This window comes from Staurois parvus, unplaced genomic scaffold, assembly GCF_062004578.1.
Source record: "Staurois parvus isolate SC_StPar_1 unplaced genomic scaffold, SC_StPar_1.0 ptg000202l, whole genome shotgun sequence".
In the NCBI taxonomy this organism is placed as follows: Eukaryota; Metazoa; Chordata; class Amphibia; order Anura; family Ranidae; genus Staurois; species Staurois parvus.
The window spans coordinates 1,618,944-1,640,000 of NW_028317998.1; the positions used below are offsets into that span (position 1 = coordinate 1,618,944).

General features: G+C 43.0%; 1 protein-coding gene across 1 annotated transcript in view; it reads left to right on the top strand.

Annotated features, from left to right (window-relative positions):
• Positions 1–21,057, top strand: part of AMMECR1 (AMMECR nuclear protein 1) — a 218,086-nt gene that overhangs the window by 72,770 nt on the left and 124,259 nt on the right. Inside the window, exon 2 of the mRNA XM_089678269.1 lies at positions 7,074–7,661. Coding sequence (XP_089534395.1) covers positions 7,267–7,661 — 395 coding nt within the window. The 5' untranslated portion in view covers positions 7,074–7,266. The remainder of the gene's footprint in view (positions 1–7,073; positions 7,662–21,057) is intronic.

Below are 21,057 nucleotides of genomic sequence, written 5' to 3' on the forward strand. Positions count from 1 at the left end.
GCATACAATGCATACATGTACATTTGTTTCACAATATTTTTCAAATGAATTGAAATGAATTGTTTTAATAAAGTATAATTACATCCAACAAGTTCAGAGCAATGAATGAATACAGTATATTGTATTATTAATAACATGTGCCTCCAAAAGAAACCTGGTTATATTTTATTGTGTGTTCCAGCAAACATAGCAGTTGGATCAGTTATATGGCTGCTTATAAGCTATCATTATGTGCACATACAGAGCTCAGTATAAATGAGTACACCCTAACTGATTTGTCAGAAAACCTTTACTTTTCTTTCAAAATCAATATTTTCTATGGGACACTATGGGGTTTATTTACTAAAGCTGGAGAGTCCAAAATCAGACTCCCTTCTGCATAGAAACCAATCAGCTTCTAACCTCAGCTTGTTCAATGAAGCTTTGGCAATGAAACCTGGAAGCTGATTGGTTTCTATGCAGAAGGGAGTCTGATTTTGGACTCTCCAGCTTTAGTAAATAAACCCCTATACGTCCATATACTCCCACAAAAGCGGGCCATTGATTGCAAAAATGAATAACACCCAATGAAAGTCTTCGGAGCAAAGCTAAATTTTACACAAAATCTTGATTAACAAGAATTCAAATACCGGGGAGCCTAAGTATTCATTAAACAGGTGTCCTCCAGACAGTTGATTATAAAAGGAGATCGCTTTACAAAGAAAACCTCTTCCCATTTTATGCTGTCAGCAATGGCACCACATGGAAGAGAAATGTCACAAGGCATAAGAAAGAAAATAATTTGTTTATACAAGAAAGGTGAAGGCTACAAGAAGATCGGCAAAGCTTTACTTATCAATCAGAATACTGCAGCAAGTGATATAAAAATTTTAACAAACTGCAACCATCTCACAGAGATGTCCAGACCGTCTTTGGAAGTTAACACCTTGACAGGAGCATCTTCTGAGGAGAAGAGTTGAAGAAAATCACCATGCAAGCTCACTGCAGCTAGCTAAAATAGTAGAAAGCCAAACTGGGGTGATTGTTTCCCGTGACACCATATGGCATACACTACAGAGGAATGGCATGCATGGATGTCATCCACGAAGGAAGCCTCTCCTAAAGCCCATGCAGAAAAAAGCCCGCCTAGAATTTGGCAGGGCCCATGCTGAAAAAAAAGTCTACTGGGACTCTGTACTCTGGAGTGATGAGACCAAGATAAATTTTTTTGGAACTGATGGCTTTAAAACTGTATGGCGTCCCAAAGGTGAGGAGTACAAAGAAAAATGCATGGTGCCTACAGTGAAATGTGGTGGTGGCAGCGTCCTTCTGTGGCAGTGGTCGGCAAGCCGCGGCTCGCGAGCCACATGCGGCTCTTTACCCACTCTAATGCGGCTCTTCTGTGTGCCGGGCGCCTGCTCCCCTCCCTCCTCTCGGTCGGCCGCTCCCCTGCCTCCTCTCGGTTGGCAGCCCCAAAAGTCCGCGCGGACCTTTTAATCCGGCCCGCGGATGTGGCTGTCAGGATGTGTGTAGGCGGGGCAGCGTGCCGAACGTGAGGGGAGGGGAGCTAGGCTCCTCTCACAGTCCGCCCTGAAGACCCGAACGGCGCGGGAAGACAGCGAGAGGAACGCAAAAGGTAAGTGAATTGACACGGGGGACTTGGCTTACTAGAAGGGGGGGGGAATAGTACTGTGGGGGATGAAATACTATATGAGGGATGAATTACTATATGAGGGATGAAATACTATATGAGGGATGAAATACTATATGGGGGGATGAAATACTATATGGGGGATGAATTACTATATGAGGGATGAAATACTATATGAGGGATGAAATACTATATGAGGGATGAAATACTATATGGGGGGATGAAATACTATATGGGGGATGAAATACTATATGGGGGATGAATTACTATGGGGGATGAATTACTATATGGGGGGATGAAATACTATATGAGGGATGAATTACTATATGAGGGATGAAATACTATATGGGGGGATGAAATACTATATGAGGGATGAAATACTATATGAGGGATGAATTACTATATGAGGGATGAATTACTATATGGGGGGATGAAATACTATATGAGGGATGAATTACTATATGGGGGGATGAAATACTATATGAGGGGATGAAATACTATATGAGGGATGAAATACTATATGAGGGATGAATTACTATATGAGGGATGAAATACTATATGGGGGGATGAAATACTATATGAGGGATGAAATACTATACGAGGGATGAAATACTATACGGGGGATGAATTACTATACGGGGGATGAATTACTATACGGGGGATGAATTACTATATGGGGGATGAATTACTATATGGGGGATGAATTACACTATGGGGGATGAATTACTATATGGGAGATGTATTTTCAGTTTTAAAAATGTGGCTCTCAAAATAAATTTCAATCATGGTTTTGGCGAGATTTGGCTCAGTTGAAAAAAAAGGTTGCCCACCACTGTTCTGTGGGGCTGCAGGAGTCACATATATTTACCGCTGTTCAAGGTAGAGAGGCTCCAAGTACAACTCCTCCTATAGGTGCTAGTCCAGCTCGTGTACTGCAAAAATTACAACAAAAAGAGGTCCGATCGGCTGCACTCCAAACAATCCACTTTATTGAACTAGGATAAAAACCAATACAGACAGTGGAAATACAGTAGGGGACTGGCAGGTAAACGCGGTTCATGCTAAGGACAGTGCTTATTCATTACCCATGAGTGAGTGTTGCTGGTGCCAGGGAGCTGCATTTCAGTGATGGAATCATGAATTCACAGATGTACTGCTCTATATTGAAAGAGAAGATGCTACCATCACTCCATGCCTTTGGTTGTCATGCACTTTTCCAACATGACAATGATCCAAAACACACATCTAAGATCACTGTTGCATTTTTGAAGAAGAACAGGGTGAAAGTGATTCAGTGGCCAAGTATGTCTCCTGATCTGAACCCAATCGAACACCTATGGAGAAATCTGAAGAGACAAGTTGAGCATCACTCAGCATCTAGGCTCTAAAAGTGGTCGTTCTTGAAGAATGGAAAAAGATAGGTGTTGCAATATGTCACCAACTTATTCATTCCATGCCTAGAAGACTTGGTGCTGTCCTTACAAATCATGGAGGTCATACAAATTATTAGATGTAGTAGTTTATGGTGTGGAGTGTATTCATTTTTGCATCAGTTAATTGGATGTAAAACTGAACATTTTGTAATCTAAATTATATTACTATCCCTACTTTCATGTAATGAACTAAACAAATGTTCTATAAAGCTCAGTTTTGTCAAACATTTATAAATTGTTCTTGTTCAGTGAGATATTGATAAATGTTACTTTTCAAAAGGGGTGTACTCATTTATGCTGAGCATTGTATGTGAGGGTAATAGTTAAAAAATCTCTCTACAGTTGTGAAAGTGTATCTAAACCCAAAACAGAGCTTACGAGTTCTTAGATCTAATAGCTAAAGCTACATTCTTTTGTTCTGCCTCTTTCTCCTTTACTTTCACCTGAAAATCCTGTGAGAAACATTTCCTGTCCCCTGATGGCTACACTTCTCCACCATATCTAGGGAGGCAGCCATGATTGTCACACAGCTTTCGCCCTTAGTTTCTCCTGCAAATCCTGTAAAAAATACACTTCCATTCCCTGGGTGGCTACACTTACTTCTCCACCGTATCTAATAATTGTCACACAGGCTGGTCTACAAACATGTCTGCCTTTGTCCATCTCTATTAAGTAGTAGTTAATAGAATTAGTAGTTTAAAAGGAAAGAGTCTTGTTGTGGGTGTCTCTTTATTTCACAGGGAGTGACAAGGGCACTGCATTTCTAGCAAGATCAACATCTGTTTTGTGTACTTGCTAAAAATGTTCTCAGTCTAAAAAAAAAAATGAATGCAGCCACATCTAATGACTGGTAATCTGCAATGTATTATATTTTTTGTGTTTGGGTTATATATGCTTTAACATATGACTATGTCTAATGTCTATGTCCAGTGTATGAAAAAAAACTAATGGCAAAAGACATTAATCCTTATGTCAGTTACACATTGTTGTTTCAGTAATGCATGCATTCTGGAGGACATCACAACACACCTTACATACCAAAAAAACCCTGTATTGCAACGCACCATAATACACAGTACCACACTATTAATCTTTGAGGGTACTTTGAAAGGTGTGTGTGGAGGGGGGTGAGGCTTGGGGTGGGTAACCATATGGATGTCACATTTCTGCTCTGGTTTACACCTGACTATGTTTATATTAAAGGTATGCAGCAGTGTGTAGTAAATGATTGCACTGACAATGTAGGATGTAGAGGAGTGTGTTCATTAATGTTTAATTTTCCCAAGAGTCAAACAATTTTCACCCAAGTTTTACACTTCAGTGAAAAAATAAACTGATAAATAGACCCCTATAGAGTCATTCACACCTATGTGTTCTTCACTGTTTGCATAATGTGCTTTACGTATGATACCATTTATCCCTATGGAAGGGACAGTTGCTGCCTTCGTTACAAAATGCATCATGTTAAACTTCTAGATGTAAACTGTGCCTGACTGCCAGTAATACTGTCCCTTCGTGGATGTTGTAGCTCTTACAAAAGAGCACTGTAGCCAAGGAAAAAAGAATGAAACCTTAAAGTAGAAAGATAGGATAAAATAATCTGTTTCAAGGTTGCCTCCCTATAGCGTTTATGCTTGCTGGATGCAGGCTGTAAGACATGTCAATGGCAATACCCTTTTTTTTAATCTTCTTCCAAGTGGTGACTGCAAACCTACGGTGAGTACATCTATCTGTGCAGGCCTGACTGTGGTGCTGAACCCTTAGAGCAGTGATGTCATCCTTCTGGCATCCATAGCTGAAAGGCAACATCGGCCCTAAAAAAGTTAACACCCACCAGCCACATGACTGTATAGAAGATTAAAAAATGTATTTCCATTGATATTTCCTACAATCTGTATACAGCAAGTATATGAGTGTGTGTGTGGGGGGGGGGTGAAGTCAACATTTAAAAAATTGGTTATTTCATTTGTTCTAGTTTTAATTTTTATTTTTTTTGGGGGGGGGGGAGGGGGTAATACAGCATACATTAGTTATGTGTACTATTGCGTATCCCATTCCTTGTACTTCAATAAATATAAGGCATTCTCTAATTGTAGGAGGTGGAAGGGCAGGGCATTGACATTAAGATCTCCACCTTGTCCAATCAGAAAACGCTTTGTATTTGTTGAAGTAGTGCTGACTACTACAGTAATTATCCACTTCCACAGCGGCCCCTTAGGTATAGGATATGCATACGTACATTGAGCCAAGCTGGACCAGCGTAACTATGCAAAAATATCCACACCTAAAGTTCAGCTCTAAAGCAGTATTAAAGGATAAGTTTACCTTTCATACCATGTTACATATGTGTTCAGGGTTTAACATGTTACTAAATCAGCAGACCCCAAGCTCCTATTATGACAGCGAACGGGGGATCTTCTCCCTACACCCGCTGTCACAATTTAAAGAGAGTGCAGCTGTGCGGGGCTCCTACCACCCAGCCGAATCCTTCATTAACAGAGTTCTGTGAATGAATGAGCTACAACTATCGTCAGCCATTGCAGCTGACTTGTAGTTATCAATGAACTAGGAGGGAGCTGATGAGCTCTTCAGTAGTTCATGGATTCTTTTTATCATTCAGTAACTGTCTGCCCATAGAAGGTACAGGTAGACAGCTACATTGACAGTCTGCAGGAGCCGGAATTTGAACCTGCGATCTGCTGATCATGGGTGCAATGCTTGACAAGCTCGTAATTAAAATAATAAAATTCAGATTTTGTTTTAACCAGCAAAAATATGTGCATTTATTTATTTTTTTTGTTTAAAGGTGATGTATCTTTTAAACTCCACTATTTTTTTTGAATGGGCCCCAAGGAGGTTTATGCCATAATGTGCAAGTGTGCGCCACATATTGGCACGTTATAGCAGATCTACTTGTTAAACCAGCCATCCAGCGCTGTACTGCCACCACTCCATCCTGGCCCAGTCTTCCTTTCAGGCCACTTGAATGTCCGGGGGCCACAATGATGTCACTCCTGCGTGTGCACATGGGAGTCACTGCATCATGGCACAGAGCAGGTGCTGGAAATCTGGTTTGAGCTGTGCATGTGTGGCTCAGATTACATTACTGCTAGCTGTGTAGGGTGTTTATGACACAAGAGACCACTATGGTCTCGTTATTAGAACCCTACTGTCAGCAGATTTTCCGTTTTGGTCCTTTAAGTAGAACTATAGGTAAAACTTTTTCTTTAGTTTTGGATAGAGTAATGGAGGGTTAAGAACCTCTGTCAGTCAGATTTATTTTTTTCATGGGGGAGATTTCCTTTCACTTCTTATCCCATAGCCAAAACAGGAACTGAGAGGAAATCCCTTGGTCACCAGAACTAGTGTCCCCATTGGAAGATTTCTCCTCTATTACTTTTCTGGGGACAACCCAAAATTTGGGATTTTGTTTTCCCTTTCAATGACAATGGTAAACAGGACAGAGAGGGTGAATCTCACTACCAGGGGCATAGACAGCAATAAAGTCTGGCAGGGGTTCTAATCCATCTCCACATTATGTAAAATTAAAAAAACAAGTTTTGCCTGTAGTTATCCTTGAATGCGGCTTACCTGTCACAGCGCCAGGACCTCCGCTCAGGGCAGTGTTTTATGAAGGGACCCTGAAGGGGAGACAGACACCCCCCACACCCGGGGGGATGGGATACACTCCATTACATGTCACTAGTGTGTCTGGAGATGCATCAGTTAAACAGATCTTCACTGTCACCATGCTGAGATGCTGTGATGGAATGCTGAGATAAAAGCACACAATTGTAGGCTACTTGTGTGAGGATGAATAAAGTTTTGCTGGCAGCAGTCCTCTCCCATCCGGTGTCCTGTGTAAAGGCCAGTATAAATGTTGTGCTGTTTCCTCCCCCTCTGTATATTCCATGTTCCAGGTGTGTCATCTCTCCTCACACAGCTCCATTTCTGTCTATGCCAGCAGTTCTCACTCACAGCCCTTCCCCCCTCTGTGTCTCCCTCTGCAGGGTCTACCCGCCTGTCCGTCATCCAGCTATAGGACGAGGAGGGGGCGTGGCCGACACTTCCCTCAGCCTGCCAATCATCCAGCTCTAAGAGGCAGTGGGCGGGAAGAGCATCTGTCTGACTGACGGGACTGGGCGGAACTACGAAGGCCGGGCGTTCCGACGTCACCACGCACAGGAGGAGGACGCCCGGAGCATGGGTCGGAAGCGGTGCGTGGGAGACTGTTCCAAGATGGCGGCGGGCTGCTGCGGGGTGAAGAAGCAGAAACTGTCCAGCTCTCCGCCGTCTGGTTCCGGGGGCCCGGGCGGCCCGCACTGCAGCGGGGAGAGCCAGTGCCGCGGGGCGGAGCTGGGACTCGGAGGCTCCGGGAGCGGGCCCGGCGGGAGCAGCCGGGTGAACGGCCTGGCTTGTGGGAACAGCCTATCCCCGGGCTGCGGGACTCTCTCTCCGGGCTGTGGCTCCAGCTTAAGTCCAGGCTCCCGCAAGATGGTGGTCTCCGCCGAGATGTGCTGCTTCTGCTTCGACGTTCTCTATTGCCACCTGTATGGGTACCAGCCGCCCCGCACACCTCGCTTCACCAATGACCCATAGTAAGTGCCGGCTCCGGGGGGAGGGGGAGCTGTGTGCGGATTAGGATCCTGAGTGATAGGACCACTGACGGAGGGCACACAAAGCTCCCCACACAAACTTCTCTGGTTGCTATGGGTTACTGCAGTGTGAGGACAGGTGTGCCCATCCTATCAGAGCTCAGGGCTGTCACATCACCCTCACTGGACTCCTCATTTCATCTTCTCTATTGGGCCTTGGGGGTCAGCAGTGAAGAATTCAAGCAGTTATAAAGCCCAAGGCTATGTATTCTATTGCAGCTTACCAATTCTTAGGTGTGATGGCTGCATTCCTTTTCTTTTGTTTAGACCTTTTCTCGCCTGGCGATCCTGTCAGTAGGTTTGTATTTCAAAAGACCAAGCTCAGCTATGGGGATGAGGCAAACCATTTCACACTGGCAAGGGTGCTTACAGTGATCAGCTTTTATTTAGTCATGGAAAACCTTTATCCCAAAGGGAACAAAACTGATTGAGTAGTGTGAGCTGGAGTTTGGCTTCAATTTATTATATTTAAATCTGCTAGTCCATCTAACACTCCCTTCCCTGGACTGACCTTGCTGCTGTCTAGAGGTGCCCCCTGTGCTTCTTCATCCAGAGTTGGGAGTACAGGAGATGTGTTACAGGGCAGATCAGCAGGTGAAAACAGAGGGGGAAAAGCCTAATAAAAACTAATGCAGCCACTACATCTGCTTAGTTCATTGCAATATATCACATCTTTTTGAGTTAAATACCACGTTTAGGTCATCATTGCAGCTATATAGTTGGGTGTCCTGAGAGCAGTTGCTTGTAGTCTCCCAGTCTCTATCAGAGGTGACAAGGCAGGAGCATGATTAGGGGGGGATACGGGAATTCACCAAATCTGGCAGGGCAACCATTCAGCTATCTTTCATTTTCAAAGTTTAAAGCAGAACTGAGCCCTCCTATCACAGCCAAGGAAGCTGCCAGCTTAGCTTCTCATTGATCTGCAGTTGCTATGGTGTTGCACATGTGATCAGTTGTACACCAGCCATTTGATGGTTGACAGTTTGGTTGAGCACACAAGCAACTGTGACAGTTATCATTTATGGCATGCCTGGAATGTATTTGGGGAATCAGTTAAATCTATGAATTTGGTTCTGCTTTAAAGCCTAAGTTCTCCTAAAACTGAAAAAAACCCACAAGGGACATTACTCGCTTTCAGGAAGATGTGTCTCTTGTTCTGCTAGATCAGGCATGACCCCTCTTCTTTGAACCAGTAACACGCCAGAAGATTATGATGCCGGGGGCAAATAGAACAGAGGGAGGTGTGACAGTCACTTATCAAAAATGCCTTTGTCCACCCTTTCCATCCAGCTCCTCCATTCATAGAAGTTGTGCTACAGCTTCCATGAATGAAATGGGGTCTGTGACTGGAGGAGGCAGAGCTGCCAATCAACTGCCTGCTTCCATTTTTAGAACCCGTTTAAGCAATGGAAGCTGTAACAGGGGGTGTGGAAATTTTTGAAAAATCTACTTGTCCAGGGACTAAATCAGGGTCCCAATCTCCTTGTCCCTCATGACAATCTACTTGCCCTGCTAAAAAATCAAAAAAAAAAATTTGAACCTAAACTGTATTTAAATCTGAGGTGCTTTTAGGAATGTCTGGGGTTTTTAAAGATGGAAAGGGGTTTATAGTGACTTAAACGTTTAATATTTGTAACATTGAGCTGTTTATCTACTCACCTCCCTGCCTGTCTCCAGCACCGCACAGTCTTGTAGACCCTGCATATCTCCTTTGTGCTCCACTGAATGTAATGTAGTGCACATAGCATTGCATTACATTCTTTCCCGGCCATCTGTCAATGGGGACCCAGAAGTAACCTCATACAACCTCACTTCCTGGTCACAGCGAGAATGGAAGGAGAGCGGAAGTGTGTCCGCTCTACTCCCTCCCCACTACATGCTGGCACCTGCTGATCTAGTCCCGGCCCGCAGATGGGCAAGTGAAGCCCAAGATACATACAAGGGTGGGTTCAGGGGCTGCCAACTTAGCAAGGTGTTCTACCAAGCGCACGGAACTGCATGTCCTGGACGTCAGGTGATTAAAAATCACACATCCCTGCTGTAATAAATTTCTATGACTGGAGGAACTTGGCAGAACGGGGCGGTGGGCAGAGTTGGGCCCTCTTGAGTGCGTGTCACAGCTCCTTAGTTCTATTAACCCCACCAGCACTGGAAGCTTATGGTGGTGGGTGGTATTGGAAGAGGAAGATTTTGGCTAAAGGAGGATGCATCTCACAGAGGGTATGTAATGTCCCTTGTGCTGATTTTTTTTTTTAAAGGTAAAGTTAGGCTTTAATGTAACAAGCTTAAGATAGAAGTTGATGCCCAGCTGCTCCAGATTCTGACTTCTCTAGTTTTGATAAATCTTCGGCCCCACCAGTTTGTCCATTGTCCACCTATTACAGGAATTATTGAACAGAGATCCTCATGGCTGGACCACCTGCTATAATTGTAAAGAGAGTGTCAATTTAAACAATTGAAAGTGACTTTGAAGTCGTTTTTAAGTGTTAATGCTTATATGGGTTTTAATGGTTGGGATTTCATGTACACTAAAGACAAGTTTCACTAATTTAATAGATATCCTTTTAGTGCCTGTTGGCCCTCGGCATCACAATCTTTATATTTGTACTAGAGCTGATCACAGCATCAGCAGTTCAGGGTGCATATAGGCTTTAGTTAAAGCTAAGAGAACAAAACCTAGTCTAAATTTAGTTCATCCAGCTTGTTGGAAGCAGGGTAGGACAGATATTCCTGTATAGATTCAGAGGGGCAGAGCATGGAGGCTTGTGGGAGAACAAAGCCGGCAAGTGTTTTGTCTAGTTCTGCCATTGCTGTGGGCAGGGTGAGCTGCTTAAGGTACTGTTTGTTGACATTGTAAGAGGAGAAGGGGGGGGGGGGGGGGGAGTGGTAAAGGAAACAGGAGAAAAGGAAGAGCCTACTGCAAAATATAAAGACTAGCCAAATATATCACTATAAAAACCGCTTTATATAGACAGAATTCATACTGGAATACTTTTGGGTTTGCTATTCCTATTGGCTTAGGTTTGTGTGTAGTAAGTTCTGTTTGAAAGATCCTAATAGCTACATTATCTGAAGTTTGGAAGTAGACCTACCCTTAGGCCTAATTCAAAATCGCTGTCAACCTGCATTTAGAGGACATTTCTGAATGCATATAAATGCATGTAATGATATTTTCAATGGTCCATTTACACTGTCTGCCTTTAAGTTGCGGTCAGTTTAGTTGCGTTTAATAGAAAATGAACTTGTGTGCAACCAAGATCAAATTACACTCTAAATGTATGCAAATGCAGCCAAACTGTTTTCTATTTGGGACATCGAAACACAGGAAAAAGTCTGCGAGGCAAAGCAATTGATTGTTTCCCAGAGGTCTTCTCCTGTATTTAGAAAAGGTGAACACTGGTGTGCCAGTGTGAATGAGGTCTAATTTGTGTGTACCCTGAAAGTACTGGATAGGTTCCTTTTGCAACCAGGTTATGGACACAAAATTTGGGTACCCCCTCAATATCTGGGTCACTGAATGTTCCTTTCAGCTCCCAAGGAAGTCACAAAACTATTTTGGATGCTTTGTGAGTGTCGAGGACTGCAATGCCAAGCTCCAACTGGTTCCTGTTGACCAGTAAGACCAGGTTCACACATGCCAATGCTCTGAAAAGTAATCCACAGATTGCTTTTCAGAACGTGGCCAAGCATCGGCTGTCAGGCATTCAGGAAGTGATCCTGCCACCTCCAGATAGCCTGCTGGTTTTGCCAAATGGCAATTTAGAGTGATGCTAATATGTGTCCCATCCACAGGCCAGATGTTTGGGATGTATAAGCCCCATTGTAATTTGCGCTCCCTTAAACACAGCTGCAGGATCACGTGACCAGAGCGGAATATGAATAGGTAAGTGCACACTTTTTTTTTTAGGTAGGAGGGGAGAGGGAACATTTTTAAGAATAGTTTGTCTTAAGATTTTCCAAGCAGAACAAAACTTTCCAATATACTCACTTCCACCTTCCAGCAATGCAGAGGTTACACTTTACACTGCCATGCTGTGTTTTCTGCCTTTGGATTGGCTGGAGGGGATGACATCATCCCACGCATGGGAGTTAGCCATTTTGGCACAGCTGATGTGTACCAAGAATGCATGCTGAGCTGCTTATACACAGTTCAGTGGACATTCAGTAGAAAATTGCCAGCAGGCAGGTAAGTTTTTGTAATTGTAGAAGAGACATAGCATGTCTCTTCTGCAATCAAGATCTGCCTGCTCGCAGTTTTTAGAAAGTAAGGCTTTGTTCCACTTTAAGCAATTACAGCAACTTTTTTTTTTTTTTTTTTTTTTTTTTCATTTTGGGATAAGTTTTCCGTTAATAAAAGTTGACCATTGTAAGCTAACTGCCATGTTTGCTGAACAGCTTGGTTTGGTAAAGGGAGTTAAATAATAAGTTAAAGTTGAATAATAACAGATTTACTGGATGAATCACTAGGTGAAACTGACAGAAAAATATCTTAGAAAATGAATGCAGCTACCAGATTTTGGAATTGGTAATCTGCAATATGTTTTTGGATTTAATAAAGTTTAACAATCTGAACTCACGGCAGACACATTTCCCTTAAATTATAACTAAAGGCAAAACTTTTTTTTGTTTTGGATATAGTAGAGAGGGTTTAGAACACCTGTCAAGTTTGTTTTACTATCTTCCCAATGGGACACAGATGGCAAAAAATAAACTGAGGGGTTAGAACTCCCTCTTACTGTATCCAAAATGGGGAAAAAAAAATTTTGCCTATAGTTTTACCTTTAAAGCGGAATTAAACTCTTGTTTTAAAGGGTTAGTTCACCTTTACAGAAACTGCGTATGCAGATAACCAAGACAAAAGCAAGCTGTGCAGCTTTGATTAAAGCTGAATAATGCCTTTGCTATAGATGGCCTTTTACATACCTCTTGTAGCCTGACCGGATACTTCTAGGACACTGTTAAGAGAAGCCTAGTGTTACTGCTCACCTTGACTATCACAGGAGTGAGCTCTCAAGGACTGATCTCCATGTTACTGCATGGGGGGGGGGGGGAGAGTGCATGTGAGGTTTGAATTGAATTGGAGAACTCCTGAACTGTCTAGCTATTGAATGGCTGGTGTCATAAATGATCGCATGCAGTACCATGGCAACTGCAGATCAGAGACTAAAAGCTCATTCATATGGGCAGAAAAAAACTCTGCGTTTAGAGGTGCCCAACATATAGTTTTTTGGGCATCTAAACACAGCACTATAGTAATCGTTGAGCCCATGCACACAGCTGCTTCTACATGTGAAAATGTTTTGTTTAGCCATGCACAAAAAGGACAAAGCTGGATCCAGTGCTGCACAGATCTGCAGATTTTATATGCGCAAATGCATTTAAATGCGGAAATGTGTAGTTATTTATTGGAATGAAGGAATCGTGTACGTCTAAATGCTCTGCTAGCAAGAACCTGTGTTCCATGTAGAAAATGTGCATATGCCTGAGTGAATGAGTCCTAAGATGTCAGCTTCCTTGGCTGTTAAGTATGAGGGTTTAGTTCTGCTAGAATAGCCACAAATCAGATATTACCTTATGATTGTAAGTGACAATATTGTGCTGCGCATAGCCTGTCCTCCTACAACAGGTGTCCTGCAGACCACAGGTGGAAGGAAGGATAATTGTTCAATTCCCCATCAACACAGTCGGTGTTGATAGTGAAATACCTTCTGCATCGCTATTGTATTCTGCTGGCGAGGAGTCTGCCAACAGTGATCACATGCAAAAATCCAACAGACTGGTTTACTAAAGTCAATCAATGAATCGACTTCAGTACATTCATCCTGCCCATAGATGGCTCGAACTTTGGCTGTCCCTGCTGAACCTGCCGAGATTCAATCCATCTCCGTCCAGCTTTAGTGAGCATAAGGACCAACAAGACTTGGTTCACACTTGCTCGCAGTCTGCTGGTGGTCGCAGGTGGAGCAATTGCTCCTGTTCCCGCACTGACAACCACTAGCAGACAAATCATTCCTTCTTAAGAGACATGAGAGGCTGTCATTCATTTTAAATGGCACCACCATGAATCTCAGCGCATTTGCGGGTGCGGGAACCACAGGGAAACTGTATGGTCAAAAAGACAATGCAGTTTCCATGCGGCCGTGGTTTTAAAAAGGTGCATGCACCTTTTTCCTGTGGGATATGTGGGCACAGCAGCCTATTCAAATGAATGGGCTGCCGAGCTCGAGCAAATGTGAACCTCGTGGCCCTCAATGGTGTGAACCTAGGCTAAAGGAATATGCGAATCAATATTGCACATCTGGTAAGTAGTCAATTATAGTAAGTAACTGGCAAAAGTCCAGAGAGATTGAGCATTGGTCTTTGAGGCATAGAGAGTCCGCTTTCCACACTAATTCAACAATAAAACAAGATTGAAAAAGCATTGAGAAAAAAAGGGGGGGGGGGATCTAACATAACAGGATTGGAGAGAGAATTGCTCAGCCCAGCTTGGTGCCCAACACCCCCCCCCCCCCAATCAGGTAGGTGAATGTAGATATCTGATCCAGGATTCCAATTCTTTTCAAATCTAGTGTGCTTATCGTGAAGTCTAGTAGCCAACTATTCATGAAGCATTATCTGGGAAAGCTTTTGTTTAGTTGTGACTATGTTTATCAGAAAAGCTTTCCAAGCTTTTGCAATAGACCTTTGCGCAGCTAGTAGAATGTAGAAAATGAGGGATCTCATATATGTATGTCTAAGAATGTCCTCTGCCAAACCTTAACCACTTGTCAACCACGCTTTAGCCGAATGACAGCTACAGCGTGGTTGTCCATTTCTGAGAGGGCGTCGTATGACGTCGTCCAAGAATGCAACCTCCCACGCACTCCTGTCGATCTCCGTGATCACTGTGTCCTATGGACACAGCTGATCACGTGATGTGGTAAAAAGCCAATCTTAGCGGCCTTTTACCACTTGAACAGTTGTGTCCAATGACACAGCAGATCACCGGTAAATGCAGTTGCCGGTTATCAGCTGCACTTTCGTCACGCTGTAACAGCGTGAGGAAAGTACTGCCGATAACCGGCATTTGGCACTGATCATCAGGCACTGATTAGTGCCCAGCAGTGCTGCCTATCCGTGCCGCCTCATCAGTGCTGCCTATCCGTGCCGCCTCATCAGTGCTGCCTATCCGTGCCGCCTTATCAACGCACATCAGTGGAGAAAAATTACCTGTTTGCAAAATGTTATAATAGAAACAAAGAAACTTTTATTTTACAAATTTTTTGCTCTTTTTATACCGCAAAAAATAAAACATCCAGCAGCAATTAAATACCACCAAAAGAAAGCTTGTTTTGTGTGAATGACAAATTTGAATGACAAATTTTTTCAAAGTGCGACAGCGCTGAAAATTGGCCTGGGCACGAAGGGGGCATAACTGCCCGGTAGGCAAGTGGTTAAACAGAACGCTCTGGTCCTAAAGCACTTAAATTTCGGAGAGGTCCTACAAAACATAAAGGGTAGGCATCAGGGAAGATCTGGTGAGTCTCTTTGGCACCATATACCAGCGAGACAGAACTTTATAATTTGCTTCAGCGAAGTGTTGAGAACCCCCTTGTGCATCATAGTAGACCATCTTAGACCAGTCTTCTGCATCTATTTCTGTTCCCACATCTGTTTTCCATACTTGCGGGTGGGGTAATTTTTGTCAAGGGTGCGGAGAGGAAATGATACAGAGTTGATACATCGCTCTTGAACTGGTGTCCTGCAAAAACTTGTTCTCAGAGATTGACGTAATAGCATCTGTGTTCTGCCTAAAGCAGTTCTTCATTCATTAATTTTTTTAATGAATTAAGTCAGCAGCTACAAAAACTGTAGCTGCTAACATTTAATAAACATTCACTCACCTGTCCAAGGATCCAGCACTGTCCTCACCCAGCTGGTTTTCCTCACTGGTCTTTGGGTTCCCGACATCTTAACTGTGGGCAGCCCTGCCCAGTGTACATGTACAAGCCACGCTTCGCCTTTTGAATGGTCCCACGGTCTTTTGGGACCTAGTATGTGTCCGAGGATTGCGGGTGGGGAAGGAGGGGGGAGAACTGCCTAGGCAATTTGAGCGGAAGTGGCAGCGGGTACTTGTCAAACCCTGCTAGAATACCAGTCTGTATTCATTTGCTGGTTCACCCTCCTTATTTGTCATGTTTACTGTTGTCATGGAAAGTAAAGAAAAGCCCAAATTTTTGAGTTGTCCCCAGTACAGTTGGGGATGGGAAATCCTCCTATGGGGAAACTATATCTGGTGACAACCAGAGATTCCTTAACTTTAAAGGGATTTCCTCTTCTTTGGGTTTTGGACAGGAAGTAAATGGAAATCTCACCAATGGGATGCAGGTGGTAAAAAAAACTGACGGGTTATAACCCTCCATTACCCTATCCAAACTTTTTCTTAATTTGCCTTTACTTCTACACTGACTTGGAATTACTGTTTGTATAAAGGTTTGACTTTCATGATCTGCATTTCTGTTCAAGGGTTCATAAAATATTTCCAGTTGGTCAGCATTACAGATAGGCAACTAGCATTTATTGGAGGAGCCCTGGTATTTGGGAACCGATGGCTCCTGCTACTGTGTCCAAGCCAATGAGGAGGGCTGACCAGTCCATTTTTTGCTATATGGCGCTGCGTTACTTTAACTGACAATTGCGAGGTCATGCAACACTGCACCCAAATGAAATTTATGGGGTTTTTTTGTTTGTTTTTTTTCTTCCCACAAATGGAACTTTCAGTTGTATTTGATCGCCTCAGCAGTTTTTTGTTTTGTTTTTTTTGGAAAAAAACCTCCAATATTTTTGACTTTTTGCTATTAAACATGTCCAGTAAAAAAAAAATTGATTTCGTCATAAATTTAGGTCAAAATGGATTTTTCTACATGTCTTTGCTTAAACCCCCCCCCCAAAAAAAAACTTAGTGTCAAATGGTATATATACTGGGATTTTTTTTTAATACTAGTAATGGTTTCGATCAGCGACTTATAGCGGGACGCATTCTGACAATGGGGGGGGAAACGGACTGTCACTGACATCCCCAGTGACTCTAATATAGTGATCAGTGCTATTAAAAAGCACTGACACTACTGACACTGGGTAGGATGGGGTTAACACCTGGGGTGATCAAAGGGTTAACTGCATGCTGTTTTGCTGTGTGTGTGTTTTACAGCGTAAGCACGCTGCTTTGTGTTGCTTGGAGCTGACCAGGGAGAGATCTGTGTTTACATACAGACCTCTCCCCTGTCAGTGATACTCACGTATATATACACATGATTTTGCGCAGCCTTGCCGCCATGTAGCAGCATTTCTGCTATAGGGCAGGAGGCAAGCGATTAAAAAGTCTTTAGAACCACTCTAAATTGAGAGCTCAGGAAGAGCTGTTATCTATGCTTTTCTCTTCTAATAAGTCTGACCTCTAGTAATGGGAAGATTTTCCCAACTGACTTGTTTACAACTGCCTGCAAAAAAAAAAAAGTTTTCAGAACTTTATAGTTCTAAACATAAGAGAATTCATTGTGTCTAAGACACTCTTTAGAAACCTGGTGTGCATCTATGCATCAAATGTTGGTGCTGGTGACAAATTCAATCAGTGTACTGCTGTTTCTCCTCTTCTAGCTCTCTGAGCTCATTATGCAGCTCAGAACAGAGGGTGTGATCACTTAAAAAAAAAAGAAAAAGGTGTGTGTGTGTGTGTGTGTGCGTGTGTATATATGTGTGTATGTATGTATACGTGTGTGTGTATATATATATATATATATATATATATATAAAGGCTTAATCAATGCCTAGAAGCACAGTGAAGTATATTAAGAAGTGGAAGGTACACTATATTGCAAAAAGTATTGGGACACCTATCCAAATGATTGGATTCAGGTGTTCCAATCACCTCTATGGCCACAGGTGTATAAAATCAAGCACCTAGGCATGCAGACTGCTTCTACAAACATTTGTGAAAGAATGAGTCGCTCTCAGGAGCTCATTGAATTCAAGCATGGTATGTGATAGGATGCCACTTGTGAAATTTCCTTGCTACTAAATATTTCAAGGTCAGTTGTTAGTGGTATTGTGACAAAATGGGGAAAAAATTGGGAACAACAGAAACTTAGCCACAAAGTGGTAGGCCACGTAAAATGACAGCGCGGGGTCAGCGCATGCTGAAAAGTCACCGTTTGCAGTGTCAATAGCTAAACACCTCCAAACTTCATGTGTTCTTCAGATTAGCACAACAACAGTGCGTAGAGCACTTCTTGGAATGGGTTTGCATGGCGGATCAGCTGCATCCAAGCCTTACATCACCAAGTGCAATGAAAAGCGTTGGATGCAGTGATGTAAAGTATGCCACCCCTGGACTGCAGAGCAGTGGAGACTTGTTCTCTGGAGTGACGAATCACACTTCTCTGTCTGGCAATCCGATGGACATGTCTGGGTTTGGCAGTTGCCAGGAGAACGGTACTTGCCTGACTGCATTGTGCCAAGTGTACGGTTTGGTGGAGGGGGGATTATGGTGTGGGGTTGATTTTCAGGGTTTGGGCTTGGCCCCTTAGTTCTAGTGAAGGGAACTCTTAAGGTGGTAACATGCCAAGACATTTTGGACAATTTCATGCTCCCAACTTTGTGGGAACAGTTTGGGGATGGCCCCTTCCTGTTCCAACATGACTGTGCACAAAGCAAGGTCCATGAAGACATGGATGAGTGAGTGTGGGGTGGAGGAACTTGACTGGCCTGCACAGAGTCCTGACCTCAACCCTATATACACCTTTGGGATGAATTAGAGCAGAGACTGAGCCAGGCCTTCTTGTCTGACATCAGTACCTGACCTCACAAATGCGCTTCTGGAAGAATGGTCAAACATTCCCATAGACACTACTAAACCTTGTGGACAGCCTTCCCAGAAGAATTGAAGCTGTTATAGCGGCAAAGGGTGGGCCAACTCAATATTGAACCCTGTGGACGAAGACAGGGATGCTATTAAAGTTCATGTGCGTGTAAAGGCAGGCGTCCCAATACTTTTGGCATTATAGTGTATTTGGCACAGCAGAGACCCTCCCTGGATCAGGAAAATTCTTTCCTATACCCACTATATATGTATATGCAGATGTTTTACTTTTCATTTCTATTTTAAACTGAATGGGTTGTTTTACAAGGTGTGGGTTTACATATACTTCAATTTGCTCTGACACTTAGGGGTTTATTTACTAAAGCTGGAGAGTCCAAAATCAGACTCCCTTCTGCATAGAAACCAATCAGCTTCTAACCTCAGCTTGTTCAATGAAGCTTTGGCAATGAAACCTGGAAGCTGATTGGTTTCTATGCAGAAGTGAGTCTGATTTTGCACTCTCCAGCTTTATAAATAACCCCCCCAGTGTTACTTAAAACCACAACAGTAAAATCAGTCTGTATATGCAGTAAAATATGCTCGTTATACTCACTGTGGAACCTAAGGGGTTAATCATCTGTACTGTGTAAAAAAGGCTGATTGATCCTGACCTCCCTGATCCTCCCCTTCTTCCAGTGTCCCCCTCTTATCTCCTGATAAGACATTGTGTGGAGTCACTCTGCAGGTGCTCAGTTTGGTGTGTATTGCTAGAGAGTTTTTTTTTCTTGGGAGAGTGCATGTGATCAGCACAGGGCCAATCAGCATTGTCCAGACGGAGGTCAGGGGTTCTGCATCCTAGAGCAAAATGAAAACTCCTACAAGTTTTAACACGTGCTCTTCTGGACACTGATAGAAGTCACAATACTGCTGATAAGAAAAGGTATTTAGCAGTATATATTAAAATAATTGCACTTCCATATTCTGTTTACTGTGGAAGACTGGATATAGTGAATGCAGGGTCCTGGGTTAATAACTTTAACTTGTTATGCTTCTTGACATTTATTATTCTTCATCATCCTCACTGCTCAACAGGCTGATTATGGCTTGAACTGCAGGCAAGCCTTTTCTTGATTTTGATAGGTTAAGGGTGTAGCAATCGTGCATACAGAGATGGATGCGAACCTCCATTTTGGCAAAACTCTCCATCTTGTATCTTTCTCCCTCCTCCAAATCCCCCCTCCCTCTCTGTTGAGTGACACGTGGTCCCTGGATGCTGATTTAAAAGGCATCAGGCCCCAGCAGGAGAGCTGCATTGTTATAAACCCCAATTAGCCTGGCCCCAGTAGGTCTGTGAGACTCTTGCTTGGAAAAGGATCGTAAAACCATGAACCAGTCCTTCACTGAGCTTCAAAGACATTCCAGCTAGCTGTAAAATCCCCTTTTCTGTATAATTTTATATCTGGAGATAGGGAAGACTTACAAGGGAACCAGGCATATATTCAGATCGGTCACTTTAATACAAGTCGGCTGATATATTACACACCTAGTTGGAATCTACAGGAGAGCCGAAAACGATATCTCCTTAACAGTCCCAAACATGTATGTCATATTTAATATCTAGACATTCAACAAGTGCTTCTGCATATTAATCTAGTTTCAAGGCTGCTATATGCACTGAGGGTAAGTTATGGATCATGACATAAGCTGCGTGGGATTTTGGTTCTAGCTTGGGTCTCCACCTGCAACACCCTCCCCAAATGAGGCGATTGGTTCTCTGCTTTAAGGAGACACCCTGCTGACTTCCTAGAAAAGGGCTGTTATGCTTGGAGTTGAGTTGAAGAATTCTCCCTATTAACACCAGGAACCAACTTTGGGAGAACGGTACCCTTTTGCTCTGACACTTGAACGCTGCTAAACCAAGGATGACGGCAAGTACTTTACCTCTCTAAACTGTGTGTGTGTGTGTGTGTGTGTATATATATATATATATAAATATAATATTATATGCTACATCTTTTTCTGTAAATATTTCTATTGCACTCTTTTTGACCTTTTTAGTAACTAATCTTACTTTCTGAAAGTGTTGAACTGTTTCTAAAGCTCTTTAATGCAAACTAAGAATACCTGCCTCTGAAGTGCGCTACTGTGTGTTTTAAACGTCTGCATACATCTGTCTGCAGTGACATTTTGTATACAAACGATTATTCAAACATCATAGTGTATTGCTAATATTGTCAAGTTTCCTCTTTCTCTGTACAAAAAGGTGGTGGCAGTGTGAAGGGTTAATTGCATAATTAACCTGATCCAGTAACAATTGCTCCCAGGCTGCAGGTACACAGATTGTGGTCCATTATTTGGAAAATCTTTGTGCAGGGTGCAGCTGGGCGTGGCATTGTTACCCACGTGACAGCGCGGTTTTAGATTGGCTAGTCCTTCGGTCACAAGTTTGGTGAGAAGGGCTGGGGTCTGACACTGCGATCGTCACAAAGGGTTCATATCCTT